General features: G+C 44.5%; 1 protein-coding gene across 2 annotated transcripts in view; it reads right to left on the bottom strand.

Annotated features, from left to right (window-relative positions):
• PAX7 (paired box 7) overlaps positions 1 to 15,266 on the bottom strand; it is a 98,683-nt gene that overhangs the window by 44,829 nt on the left and 38,588 nt on the right. For both annotated transcript variants that reach the window (XM_075606003.1, XM_075606004.1), the window contains exon 5: positions 2,860 to 3,059. In XM_075606003.1, the coding sequence (XP_075462118.1) occupies positions 2,860 to 3,059 (200 nt within the window). The remainder of the gene's footprint in view (positions 1 to 2,859; positions 3,060 to 15,266) is intronic.

The raw sequence follows: 15,266 nt of genomic DNA, 5'->3' as shown, positions 1-15,266 counted from the left end.
TCTTCACCAAATTTACCTCCCTGGTGCCTTGTAGAACTTAACCAATATAAAGTATGACTTTCAATAAGAAGTGATCTTGTGTTGGGGGGGGGGGGGTTGGAAGCATAGAAGAGCACTGGTTGAAGGCCTATGACAAGGGTGACTAACTCCAGATCTCAAGAGCCACCAACGGTTCAGGTTTTAAGGACAAACCTGATTCAGCACAGTTGGCTCAATCAGTGCCTCAGTATTTGACTGAGCCTCCTGTCCTGAAGCAGGGATATCCTGAAAACATGACACATTGGGGGCCCTTGAGGACTGGAGTTGGCCACTCTTGGCCTAGGGGGTTATTAACTGATGTCTACAGTACTATAAAGAAGAGACAGCACTATATTAATCAAAGAAAATAAATCTAATTCAAAGCAATGTTTACTTTGATCAATCTGGTGCAATTCCCATGCACTCATTTTACCTCCGTTTTGCAGCTTGATGACTTCAGTAGACAACCGGCTAGTGTGAACTTGAGCAAGTCACTGTAGCTTCCAGCATCTTTGGTTGCAAGCAATTTGGGGCATGTTCCCTGTGCTGTTCTACACTGTACAGGGCTGCATTCACTATCAGTGTTTCATATAGACACATCAATAATAAACCATATTGTAATATATTAAGTGGAATATTAACCTCCATATTATCGGTAGAGTTAGCACATGGGTGCTGATACCCTAAAATTTAAATGTAGGTCATGCTGTGCAAACTATGATGGTGATTTAAAGCCCAAACAGACTTGTTTCTTTTAATTCATTGAACATTGGTGAACATAGTCTTATATCAACCATTCAATCCCAAAACCTGGTCCGGATGATAGTCTCAGCTCTGGGGTGAGGTGGTACAAGGAGTCACAGACCTGGTGGAGCCTACATCATCTATCATTCAATATTCACGTTACCAAAAGACTAACTTTCAACAATGTGGTTGTATAAAAGCGTATGAGACCTCACAGGCCTCTTCTGTAGATGTACAGTTAGGGGTAACACAAGCAAGTTGTCTACTCTCCCCACTCCATGTCTGTCCCATGTCTGCCAGTGACTCAGTCCAAGCCAGGACATTGCAACAAGGTGGTCGGCTGAGACCCGGTGGGAACAGTGTTCAGCTGCCAGGATGTTGGCGTGAGGAATGGGTCAGGAATGTGCCGAACAGCTGCTGTAGGAACACTGGCAAGATCACTGCACAAGCTGCCAGAGCCCTGGGGTAATCAGCTCATGTGGAATATAACTAGGGAAGGCAGTCAGATCAGTATTCCATCAACCCACTGGTTTCCAGTGCACACATTCCAGCTGAGTGGGTGCTAGGGATTTAAAGGTTTAAGTATCATTTCCCTTGAGACTTCCAGTGGCCCAGACCCCTCAGTTTAACCTCTCCACCTTGGTGTTCCATTCCCTTTAAATCCCATCTGCAGTCCCAGTATAAAGTTTCTCGCTGAGCTCTTCCAAGCTGAGGTAGTAGGGCAGATCTTAATGGATCAACATGTTTTCAGGGTTAACACATTCCTTTGCCATTAGCCTGCAGACCATTCCTTCATAAACACACATCACTGATTACAGTGACATATCAAGTCCTTCTCTTGTCTCCATCTCTAGCCGTTCAGCTTATATTGTATGCTCTTGGGGTGAAAATGGTCCTCCTTCTCTTTAAGTCTGGAACACTTAGCACTGTATGTATCTATACTCTCTTGGTACAGATGCAGTCGGTCTTATATAAGGATGCAGAAATAACAGTAATAGCTGTATAAAGCACAGGTCATGTCTGGGCTGGGAGCAGGCCTCTGTATTGGGGAAATGCTCCCCCTACACTGTTAAGCTCTGTGCCTCCTCCTTTCTCTGAGCCTGTAACCTAATCACAGTGCTGCCCACATGTAGGGCTCAGTGGCTGTGTCTCCATTTCACTGTAACCCCCGCACAATCTTTTCCCTCCCCTCCAGCCCCTGGGGACCCTATTATACCCACAGATCTGTTCACACTCCTGATCCCTTGGATCTCTGCATACATATCTGACCTGAGGTTTAGCTGTCAAGCACAATGGTCTGCAGGCTGTTCCCACAAGCACAGTTAACCCATTCTATTGCCCAGCTACATTCTCTGTACCACACTAAATGTGCCCATACCACCTGACACCTGCACTAGTGCCCAAGGAAACACGAATAACCCCTTCGCTTCTGGAAAACAAACTCCATGCACTGCAGTGCAGTCCAGGGGTCCATTTTGCTGTGAATGTTATGATGAAGAAATGCTTATTTAATTAATTGCAGGTCCCTGTAACAAAATCTTTAACCCCATCACTGCCTGAGTGGCCAGCAACACTTTGCAAATATTCACTCACTCCTAAAGTGCCCAGTTTACACTTTTGTGGATGTGCAAAATGAATATATTGGGTCCTGTGGAAGCATATTTTATCAAATACTTATTGCCTTTTGCCTGCCACTTGTGCTAATAATGCCCTTATATATTTAGTTATTTCCCACAAGAGAATAAAGGGGAGGGGGGGGGGACTTAACATTTTACCTGTAGATACACAGGTTTCTAAAATAATCACAGCAAATGAAATACCTAGAGAAAGGTTTTGTTGAAAATGAGGGCATTCTAAGAGTTAAAAGCTTTCTTTTTTTAATGGCGCCTAACACCTACAATTAGCCCTTTAGACATATCACTGTTATTAGCTCACTTTAGCCCTAGTAAGGACTGCATGGTGGAAAAGTTAAGCCCACAGGGCAGCATAAGCCCTGGCCGAAACTGTCCTTGCAACTATTAGTGCTGCCACCTAGCCCATGCAAAATGTCTGCACCATATGCCTGGGGCTGAATCCACTCATGGTTGAGGTTCTCACCTGGACTCGGGCCTCGGTGAGTTTGGTCCTCTGTGCCAGCTCCTCCCGGGTGTATATATCCGGGTAATGTGTCCTCTCAAAGGCTTTCTCCAGTTCCTCCAGCTGCTCCGCGGTGAAGGTTGTGCGGCTGCGACGCTGTTTGCGTTTCAAAGGGAGATCTGGCTCTGACTCGACATCTGAGCCTTCGTCCAGCCGGTTCCCTATCAAAGACAGAGCAGACTGGACTTGTAGTTTGTGCAAGTGACTAATAGACCTAGTATGTTATATATTTACACTGATCAACCATTGGTTACTCTAATGTTAAGTTCTGGAACCAGTTGCCCAGTGGTAGTAGTCCTCGGGTCTTTGGGGTTTGTGGTCAGGCTGCAGTAACACTACGCAGTACATCAGTTACTTCAAGCAGCAATACTACTTACCAACTTTTGTTTACTTTTTTTATTATTTTTATATATAAAGCATGTGGCAATGTATAATTCTACATTCTTACCTCAGCTGGCAAACGTTTGGTGCTCCTGTTATAAATCTGTCAAAATCCTGATTGTGCGACTAACAGAATGGCTGCTTGAGTCAGTGTAACTCAGCAGCTACAATGTATCCTTATATTGCTAAGGTATCATTAGCTATTGTTACAGTTTACAGCACAACCTGCTGGGAACATTAGCAACATATTATCCCACACAGGAAAGTGTTGCAAATATCTTGCACTACTTGGTAAGTGGGCTAAAGCCTGCTATAGAAATCAAAGGGTGATTTAAAACGCACTAAAAATGACATTAAGAGTTGAATAAAAAAAAAAACACTCAGTATTATCAATACTACAGAACTGATTTATTAAAAACATAGAAGATTTCAAATGTTTTGCTGCTTTAATATCTGCACTAAATATGAAAAAACAAAAACATTTTGGCGTTTGATTTATTTGACATAAGACTTAGGCCTCGGTCCCGCTGCGCTCGTTGGCGCGGGCGGCAATGTCGCGAGTTCCCCACCAGCAGGGGAATCCTCGCGAGCCGGTCCCGGTCCCCACTGGCGGCACAGCTGACTACACGCTGTCGCGCGTCAGCCGCTGGAGACACCAGAGAATGGTGTTTTCTAGCTTTGACGCGTGACGTGTGTGGCTGTGAGCCAATGGGGAGGGGAGGCTTCGGGAGGAGGAGAGGCTTCGGGGAGCGGGGAGGAGTGTGGAGTGAAAGCAGGTGAGTGCCTTTCTCTGTGTGTGTGTCTGAGTGCGTGCCTGTCTGTGTGTGTATGTGTCTGAGTGCGTGAGTGCCTGTCTGTGTGTGTGTGTGCCCGAGTGCCTGCCTCTGTCTGTGTGTGTGTGTGTGTATGAGTGCGTGAGTGCCTGCCTGTGTGTGCGCGCGTGTGTGTGTATGAGTGCGTGAGTGCCTGCCTGTGTGTGTGTGTGCGCGTGTATGAATGAGTGCCTGCGTGTGTGTGTTTAAACTTACCTTCCAGCTCCAGCCCGAGTCCGTGGAGGGAGGGGGGGGAGAGTAGCGGGTCCCTCCGCTCAAGCCACGCCCCCCCTCCCTGTCAAACCGCCCACCTCCCGATCAAACCTCCCACCTCCCGCCCACCTCCCGCTCCGGCTCCCGCTCCCTACAGACCGCAGATCGCGGTCTGTGTATCTCAGCGCACCGCCTGTCAGCAGCGCAGGTGCGCTGACTCTGGGAGCGGGGCCTTAGCCTTATGTGCACAAGGTTAGTAACAGACCTTGGGGTTTCACAATTGCCATAAAATATATAAACATAATGGCAAGAAATACAAACATGGATACGTCCTATTGCAATATGTGTATCAATTAAACCCTTCCCGATGGCCGCGATTATACTGCATGCTCGCACGTGGCGCGCACGCGAAACATGCACTGCAAGCAGGAGGCATCGGGAGGCGACAAGGAGGCGTGGCTGTGACGTCACGTGAGCAGTTCGCCCTCATTGGCTGAACCGCTCACGTGACGCAGCCGTCGCGCTCAAAAAAAACAACAAATTGATTTGTCTCCTCAGGATTCAGCCTCTCTGTCACACTTGCGCACGGTCGCAGTCACCCGCACTATGCGCAGGTTCATTGGAATAAAGGTATTTGTTTGCACGCGGCATCGCCGGCACTATCATCGCGGCCTAACTCTTACTACAGAAGGGCATCATGTATCCACTCTCCACATTAATGTTGTATGGGATGGTTCTGAGTTCAATAAGTAAATGCTCAGTAAAAGTACATATGAATAGGGATATTTCCTTTAAATAATGCATTTACTTCATTGCAAGTTAACATCACTAATCTGAGATGTTTTACTTAGTAAACGCAGACTCATCCCATAAAGGTAGGCATTTCTGGAGCTGTCACTCGACAGTATTCGGACCTTGTCTTCCTGTAGAGAAAAATCAAGACAGAGCAATGGAGCGAAGTATGGAGTGGTTAGGAGTACACCCAAATAATGGCTTATAATACCAACTGTACTACCTCAAACCATACTACCAACTGTACTACCTCAAACCATGCTACCAACTGTACTACCTCAAACCATGCTACCAACTGTACTTCCTCAAACCATGCTACCAACTGTACTACCTCAAACCATGCTACCAACTGTACTACCTCAAACCATGCTACCAACTCTACTACCTCAAACCATGCTACCAACTGTACTACCTCAAACCATGCTACCAACTGTACTACCTCAAACCATGCTACCAACTCTACTACCTCAAACCATGCTACCAACTGTACTACCTCAAACCATACTACCAACTGTACTACCTCAAACCATACTACCAACTGTACTACCTCAAACCATGCTACCAACTGTACTACCTCAAACCATGCTACCAACTGTACTACCTCAAACCATGCTACCAACTGTACTACCTCAAACCATGCTACCAACTGTACTACCTCAAACCATGCTACCAACTCTACTACCTCAAACCATGCTACCAACTGTACTACCTCAAACCATGCTACCAACTGTACTACCTCAAACCATGCTACCAACTGTACTACCTCAAACCATGCTACCAACTGTACTACCTCAAACCATGCTACCAACTCTACTACCTCAAACCATGCTACCAACTGTACTACCTCAAACCATACTACCAACTGTACTACCTCAAACCATACTACCAACTGTACTACCTCAAACCATGCTACCAACTGTACTACCTGAAACCATACTACCAACTGTACTACCTCAAACCATGCTACCAACTGTACTACCTCAAACCATGCTACCAACTGTACTACTTCAAACCATACTACCAACTGTACTACCTCAAACCATGCTACCAACTGTACTACTTCAAACCATAATACCAACTGTACTACCTCAAACCATACTACCAACTGTACTACCTCAAACCATGCTACCAACTGTACTACCTCAAACCATGCTACCAACTGTACTACCTCAAACCATGTTACCAACTGTACTACCTCAAACCATGCTACCAACTGTACTACCTCAAACCATGCTACCAACTGTACTACCTCAAACCATACTACAAACTGTACTACCTCAAACCATGCTACCAACTGTACTACCTCAAACCATGCTACCAACTGTACTACTTCAAACCATACTACCAACTGTACTACCTCAAACCATGCTACCAGCGGTACTACCTCAAACCATACTACCAACTGTACTACCTCAAACCATACTACCAACTGTACTACCTCAAACCATACTACCAACTGTACTACCTCAAACCATACTACCAACTGTACTACCTCAAACCATGCTACCAACTGTACTACCTCAAACCATGCTACCAACTGTACTACCTCAAACCATACTACCAACTGTACTACCTCAAACCATGCTACCAACTGTACTACCTCAAACCATGCTACCAACTGTACTACCTCAAACCATGCTACCAACTGTACTACCTCAAACCATACTACCAACTGTACTACCTCAAACCATGCTACCAACTGTACTACCTCAAACCATACTACCAACTGTACTATCTCAAACCATGCTACCAACTGTACTACCTCAAACCATGCTACCAACTGTACTACCTCAAACCATACTACAAACTGTACTACCTCAAACCATGCTACCAACTGTACTACCTCAAACCATGCTACCAACTGTACTACTTCAAACCATACTACCAACTGTACTACCTCAAACCATGCTACCAATGGTACTACCTCAAACCATACTACCAACTGTACTACCTCAAACCATGCTACAAAGTGTACTACCTCAAACCATACTACCAACTGTACTACCTCAAACCATGCTACCAACTGTACTACCTCAAACCATGCTACCAACTGTACTACCTCAAACCATGCTACCAACTGTACTACCTCAAACCATACTACCAACTGTACTACCTCAAACCATGCTACCAACTATACTACCTCAAACCATGCTACCAACTGTACTACCTCAAACCATGCTACCAACTGTACTACCTCAAACCATACTACCAACTGTACTACCTCAAACCATGCTACCAACTGTACTACCTCAAACCATACTACCAACTGTACTATCTCAAACCATGCTACCAACTGTACTACCTCAAACCATGCTACCAACTGTACTACCTCAAACCATACTACCAACTGTACTACCTCAAACCATGCTACCAACTGTACTACCTCAAACCATACTACCAACTGTACTACCTCAAACCATACTACCAACTGTACTACCTCAAACCATACTACCAACTGTACTACCTCAAACCATGCTACCAACTGTACTACCTCAAACCATACTACCAACTGTACTACCTCAAACCATGCTACCAACTGTACTACCTCAAACCATACTACCAACTGTACTACCTCAAACCATACTACCAACTGTACTACCTCAAACCATACTACCAACTGTACTACCTCAAACCATACTACCAACTGTACTACCTCAAACCATGCTACAAACTGTACTACCTCAAACCATACTACCAACTGTACTACCTCAAACCATGCTACCAACTGTACTATCTCAAACCATGCTACCAACTGTACTACCTCAAACCATACTACCAACTGTACTACCTCAAACCATACTACCAACTGTACTACCTCAAACCATACTACCAACTGTACTACCTCAAACCATACTACCAACTGTACTACCTCAAACCATACTACCAACTGTACTACCTCAATCCATACTACCAACCAATACTTCAAATCACGAGGCTGTGAAAATCCCCAATGACGGCCATATTTATTGGACCCTGCTTAATTGATCTGATTTTTTTAATGAAGATTCGTTCACAACATATGATCTGGATTTTCTAGTAAAAGTATTATTTTTTTTAATAAAAACAAACACAAGAAAAGGGACTTCTGCTTAAGATACGAACATGTACAGAACAATGGGAAAATTGCTATTGTCTATGTGAGGAGGTCCGTGTGCTGACTTGTACGCTTGGAATAAGAATAAGATAAAGCATCAAGTATTGCAACTGGATCAATAATTTAGGAGTCGTTTCTCCTTACGGCTGCCAGGAGCCTCTTAGCCTTGGAGTTAAATTAATCAATAGGATTAAGGGGGGAATCCATCCATTCTTAGTGAGCCCTCCAATCTGTGTGTGAACACGAGCACCGGACACAGATCCTCCATCCTCTCCATGCAGCATCAAGAGCTCTTATCCACAGTAAATGTGAAAGCGCATGCATTATCGTCCTATTCTCCATGTTACGTGCCCCTGCCACGATACTTCTCAGAGTGCCCAGTAATCAAATAACATGAAAGATATGATTAACCTGATTCTTGGTGGTTTTCATGCAGAGCAGTGGAGGAAGGGGAGACAAGAGAATGTGCTGCTGATATGGTTTTATAATGGGGTGTATATCTCGGTCTTTGACTGGTTGATAGCCAGAGGGTCCACCAATGTATTACAAAGTTGAGCATTGTTGGTCCCGTTGGAAGTAAAGTGGTTAAGGCAGAGGTTCTCAACTCAAGTCCCTCAAACACCGCAACGGGTCAGGTTTCAGGATATCCCAGCAACAGTAGAGGTGGCTCAATCAGTGGCTCAGTCGAAGACTAAGACACTGATTAAAGCCACCTGTGCCGAAGCTGGGATATCTTTAAAACCTGACCTGTTGGGGGGTCTTGAGGACTGGAGTGGAGAACCCCTGGGTTAAGGCGTTACCCCAAGATGTGTTTAATAAATTCTATATTTACTTTCCAACGTGTCATTATGAAATGGTGGAAGTCGTTATCTGTTTGGGTCAAGATAATATTTTCCAGGATATTTAAAAATGACTGTGCACACGCCTCTGATTAATAGCTCGTGAAAAGGAGTAGCACAATTTTAAACTGTTACAGATCTCAGAGTTTTCACTTTAGTCCAAATCCAATTAGTGATGCCTCCTTACATACCATCTCATTATCGTCTTGTCCTGTTGGTCCCCTTCTCCTTTGGTCTCAGGGGGAGGTGGTATATCCCGATCAATCAAATCCAACTGCATATGTGTGGCAGAAGTCTCAAAAACAACTACAGGCCAACATCTGTTTCACACTGAGCATTTCTAAGGCATTTTCAATAGGGTTATCCTTGCAACCGCATTTTAGAGCCCACTGAATACTGATATTTGGAGTAGTGGAAGAGAATGGTGACAACAGACTTTGATATATCCTTTTATAATATATACATTGGATAACTCCTCAAACCCCCACTGCCCATGTAACCACATATTACTCAAGGATACAAGCAACAACAAAGTAACTTGATATATTGCTAAGAAGATGCAGCTCATCTGAATCTTCAAGAGCTCCTGGACAGGACACACTTCTCCAAATAAACTGTACTCTTTGATCCCCATTCTCATTCTACAGCGGCTCAATACTATGACTACATACACAATAATTTTATATTATCCTCTTATACAGTACCCCATGGGAATGAATGGCATAGTATACTAGTTTATCCCTCCCCGGAACACCTGAACCCAAATACGAATACAAGTACGCATTAACATTATTAAACCATGAAACATACATTTCATACGTTTAAATCACAGCATTAACCAATTGTATATCACTTTTAAATGAACCTGTTCACTTGCCTTCCCAGCCACGAGATAGCCATTAACCCACGTAAATACATAAAAGCCCCCAGCCAATGTTTAACAAACATTAAACCGATCACTAATCATAAATAAAAAGGACTTCCATAGACAGATCACACAGCTGTGCTGTGATAATGTTTACACCAGCAAATACTGTATTTGTTATTTATAATATTTAAATACACAAATGTATCATAATGTAGACATAATTAGCTACGCTCAGAATTCCATGTTATAAATGGTTGACATAACCATAATAAACTGAAAGGTTACCGGACATAGGGTGGGTTCTGTTAGTCATTGCCAATTTGTCTTTAAAATGACGGTAACTACCCAATAGTGATGGACAGATGTCTTTTCTCAACCTCAGCTACTAGGTAGCTATGTAACTGTTTATTGATTTATTTATTTTTCCGCCTAATCTCACACTTGATATGAGCTCAAACAGATGACGTCCAATCAACACGCTCCACATACCTGTCCAGCAATAACGGACCAATCCCCAGAGCTGAGCCGAGAACCCATGCATCAATACTATGTTAAAAAAAAATACACAAATGTAAGACGGCATGAATTTAATAGGAAATTATGTTTCATTTCCCATTTTTATCGGTTTTAACCAGAAGCGCAAGGTGATCCATCATGGTGGTGGTTTTCTGGTGTTTTTAAGTTAAAAGAAAATCTAAAACCGGAATCCTTAGACATACTGTAAATAAAGCTAATTCAGCACTGGGAATACTGTATTTCTACAATCTTGACAACTGTCCTCAGAGCAGCCAACAATGCTACGTGTTACCGGCTGCGCACGCACCCATGGGTGCCTGGAATCTCCTACATTTTCCATGATATGCTATAATCTGCGGCCGCGTTTATAGTGGGCGAGAAGGCGCACGTGAGCATGGCGCGAACAACATACCTTTTCTCTATGATGCCGCTCACAGTGTGCGCAACCGTGCGAGCGATTAAGAGCGTCAGCGCGGCAGATTTTTGAAAAGACGTCTACCATATTGTAAGCTCTCTGATTTTCACGGGCGGGTCACATGCGCGGTTCAGCCAATGAGGGCAAACCGTTCACGTAACGTCACGGCCACGGCTCCGCCACGCATAAGCCACGCCTTCCCCCGTCACGCAAACCCTATGAGCACAAATCGCTCGATCAACTATAAACGCGGCCTAATAATGCTTTATAATGATGCTATGATGCTTTGAGCCGGTGCTTGTGGCCATAGCTGTGTCAGTCAAAGAGGTGCTAGAAGTCATGTATTTTAAAGTCAGAATATCCAGGGGTCCCAGTTTCGACGTGACCTTTGCTTCACTTTGGGAGAAAAATAAATAAATAAAAATAATAGGACTAGCAGCTGCTTTCCCTTGAAGCTTGAACTCTGCAAGAAACTAGCGATCTGACAGGGCGGGTGGTAGGGGCAATGCCGTGATACATCAAAATCCAGCTTACGATGAACCCAAACTCGCAAACAGCTGGGACCATACTGCAGAAGCTCAGCTGTAAGTGAGCCAGCTTGGTGGCTAATAAATAAGATTTCTATGGAGTCACACGCACACTGTCAGATGAAAACATAGGTTCAATAAAAAGAACGAATCAGGTACCCCCCCCCCTGAATAAATCCAGACAACAAGGTCTCCTGTAACGCACTGCACCCCCCTCCCCCCAGTTTTATTACAATTTAACATAGTTTAGAATCCATGGCGTGCAGCAATAGAAGGAAAATGAATCCAGTAATAGTTTATATGCGTTTTAATCAAGTAATTCGGTCGGAGCGGAATGACACTGTGGGTTGGTGAAGTGCCCTTGAATACCAAACAGACAGGGAGAGCAGAGTTCGGAAAATGAAAAAAGTCATTTGCAGCTCAGCTGGAGGCCGCGGCGGTCTGCAAAGCAATATTTGGGGGGGTTTTGGAGGCCAAGCTTTGTAAACGAGGCACTGAACTAGCCAACTGTGACACAAGATCCATTCAAGACATAGATCTCACTGTGCATACGAGCCCAGCAATGCTGGCCAGTCCGGATTTTCTTCCTGCAAACCCACAGCAGCAAAAATTCAATAAGCAGGCAGCTCATTCCCACTCATGGGTGAAATATAGCTTTACTTCACCAAGGACTTTATTTCTACCATCGCTATGGGGGTTATTTATCCAAGTCTACTGGCTGCAAAATTGTGCAACAAAAACGCGCCATATTTAATATATATATATATTTCCTTTTAAATAGATTCTTTATTTTTATCTGGTGCGGTTGTTCGTCCCAGATTTGCAGCCTTGGTTCGTCTGTATTTTGCAAGGTAATGCTTAGGGTTTTATTGACTAAAGTGTTAAAACCAGTTAATTATTGATCAGTAATGGCCATGCTCTTGAACAGCCAAAAAAGATTGATAACGTCTACCACATTGTAAGCTCTCTGGGTTTTTGTTTTTACCCAATGCTGACTTTGCCTATTATCCCTGTATTGTGTCGGTGTTGTCCTGTATTTAAAAACGTAAGTTTATGCTAAAACTATTGCAAACATTGTTGCCACTATGTAAGATATATATAAAGATGCCGGGGGGTACTCAATATGAATGCTATTAAGAAAGGGAGGACACTAGTCTCAAACAAATACGCATTTATATTTCAGCGTACATATACAAATAAAGTGACATTTGCAATTAATTACATGGAAATACTGAATACAAAAATAGAAAAAATGTACAAAGCTGACGCTCGCTCGAAGAGACTCCACGTTTTGAGCTATGTCCCTTTGACAAGAGTCTTTGACTGAGCCACTGATTGATCCACCTGTGCTGAAGCAGGGATATCCTTAAAACCTGGGGTGTGAGTGGCCCAAGAGTATTTCTGTTTGCGCCCACCCCTGTCAGCTCTCCCCCCATGCTCGTGCCCCCCTTCCCTTACCGGCTCTGAGCTTCGGCGGCATCATATGACGTCGGCATGGCAACGCATTGCCATTTGACCCCCAGTGTCATTTGACGCCACTTTGTCATGGCGACGCGTCGCCAAAGAGTCAGCTGAGACCAGGTAATTTAAATACTTTGGGGAAGAGCGTGGGGCCTCTGTAACCGCCGCACCCCCGTTTGTGCCAGATGAGTGGAGATGGCCACCCCTGGTTTATATACATACATTACATCTACTGCTTTTGACAAACTAAAGAAGCCTCTTCATACATTTCTCTGGTCCTTTTCCAGTCTGACTTCTGGAAGAATAACAATTTAATATTAACTCAGGTGGCATTTTGTGTACTGCGTTTTACCACCTCACCCTTGTGATTGAGCAGTAATCACTGAGAAAATTACAAGATCATTTAAATTTTGTTCTTCCAGAAAAAGTACTCTTTTTTTCTTTCTCCAAATATACAGTAATTTACATGAAGTGGTTTTATTTTTCATATTTCAGTCCTCCCCACATTGTTCTTGGCTTAAACATTCTAGGGGGGGGGGGTGGCGAGGGCGTAACTACACTACTGCAAAACCCTGCAATGTTTTGAGGGGACCGAGAGCAGGGGGTGGAGGGGCCCAGCTGGCCGGCACTGGAAGTTGGGCATGGCCGGAGGTCAGGCCTAACCTCGGTGTCAGGCTGCAGGGGCCTTTGTTTGCTGCGGGGCCTTCAGGCCAAGCCCCCCACCCCTCCCTGTCGGTGTACCTGTGTCCCGGTCTGTGCCAGAAGTTGGGCCCTGCCCACAAATCGGGCCCAACTTTTGCATCTGCCTGCGTTGCCCCAGCTTCCCATCGACGCGGGACCCAAGGCCTCACCCTTGTCCCATATTACCCACAAGGCAAGTTAATTACTAGGCCCAACTCACCAGCCCCAGTTGTCCCTGCCTGTCACCAGCCCCTGCCCCTAGCCCAACACCACCCACTAGAGGTAAAGGGAAGGCCAATCATGAGCGACACAAACAGGGTCTTCTTTCCCTTGATCCCTAACCCCAGTTTATCATGATGCTGCTAATTTTGTGCTTTCTAAGTTCCCTTGTGAGAAGTTATTTCATAGTATGTCCATGGACTTGAGAGAGTGGGACTTTGCGGGGAAGGATGGGTGGTCATCTGGTTCTGAAGGTGAAATACCTTATGCTAGCCGCATTCCTGTGAAAAGGTCTCCCAGGTCGTTTAAGTCATTTAGGGACTCATCCCTATCCCAGAGTCTGCTTCTTCTGGTGTGTCCTCCCAGATGGACACCAGGTCCAGTAGTCCACATGAGTCCAGGGAACCCCTTAATTGGTGGGACCCAATGTTCAAGGGTTATGCCTCTAGTCTAAATAGATCGAGACCACTGCTTGTAAATGGTTCTATTGTGGATCACTGATGGGAGGAAGTCAACTTTCCCAGGAAGAGATAGCAGAAGCCCTTCGTAAGAGAATGGGTGAAATAAATTTGGGAGTAAGAACTCCCAAGGGACACTCCATATTCTACCAGGAGGTTGAGTTAAGTGAGCTTCAGTTCAGGGTATTACCTGGTCAGGGACATGGCCATAAAATACAAAGATTAAGTAGAGCTGACCGAGCTATCTGTAATAGGTACAGCCAATCCCACGGATACACCTTTTCATATGTACCTGAGCCCATAATGGATAAATAGATCAACACCGACATGAGTGGTTGAGGCTAGCAGTCATTGAGAATATTAAGACCAAAACCAGTGATGACAGGTTTATTAAAGATGACAAGATTTGTTCTGTAATGGAAGAGTGGCTCATAGGCACTTGTATTTTCAAAGACAGGTTAGAGGTTAGAGTAGACAGTGCCCTGGTACTCCAAAGGTATATTATATCAGGACCAAGTTATTCGAGGGGAGGGTAGTCAAGAAGCCGGACCCAAAACATTATAAGTGAGGGTTCTCTTGTATCTTCTCGTTGGAAGAATAATTATATAATTATCATCGCTGTCATCAGTGGATGATAAAGTTTGGTCATTTGTGTACGGTATAAGGTTGTTTATACATCTGTTATAACCTGTATTTGTTTGCAGAGACCACGTGGATAAATGGTACCCACATTGGATCCAAGCGAGGTCGTTGGATGTTTCACCTAGGGGAGAGTATAGCGATGGCTGGTCTAGCTATATCTCTACCTTCCCTGTCATGTACAGTATGTTCTATTAAGTCACAGACAGTGACAGGCTGTCCTATTGGGTTTTCCACCGGAAGTGAACGGCAAAACCATGACAGCACAGAATGTGCTCCTGGTAAAGGCTCACACCTCTCAGAAGACTGGGTGCTGCTGCTATTCCAAAGATGCAATTATCAGGGGCTAAATTACAAATCCTTGTTTTTGTGAGATTCACAGTGGCAGCCATTAAACGACACACTCCTGACGAAGCCGGATGCAGTCTACCAAGACTGGGCGAAACGCGTTGA

Source organism: Ascaphus truei, chromosome 6 (genome assembly GCF_040206685.1).
Source record: "Ascaphus truei isolate aAscTru1 chromosome 6, aAscTru1.hap1, whole genome shotgun sequence".
NCBI lineage: Eukaryota > Metazoa > Chordata > Amphibia > Anura > Ascaphidae > Ascaphus > Ascaphus truei.
This window is presented reverse-complemented; position numbering and strand designations above follow the sequence as displayed.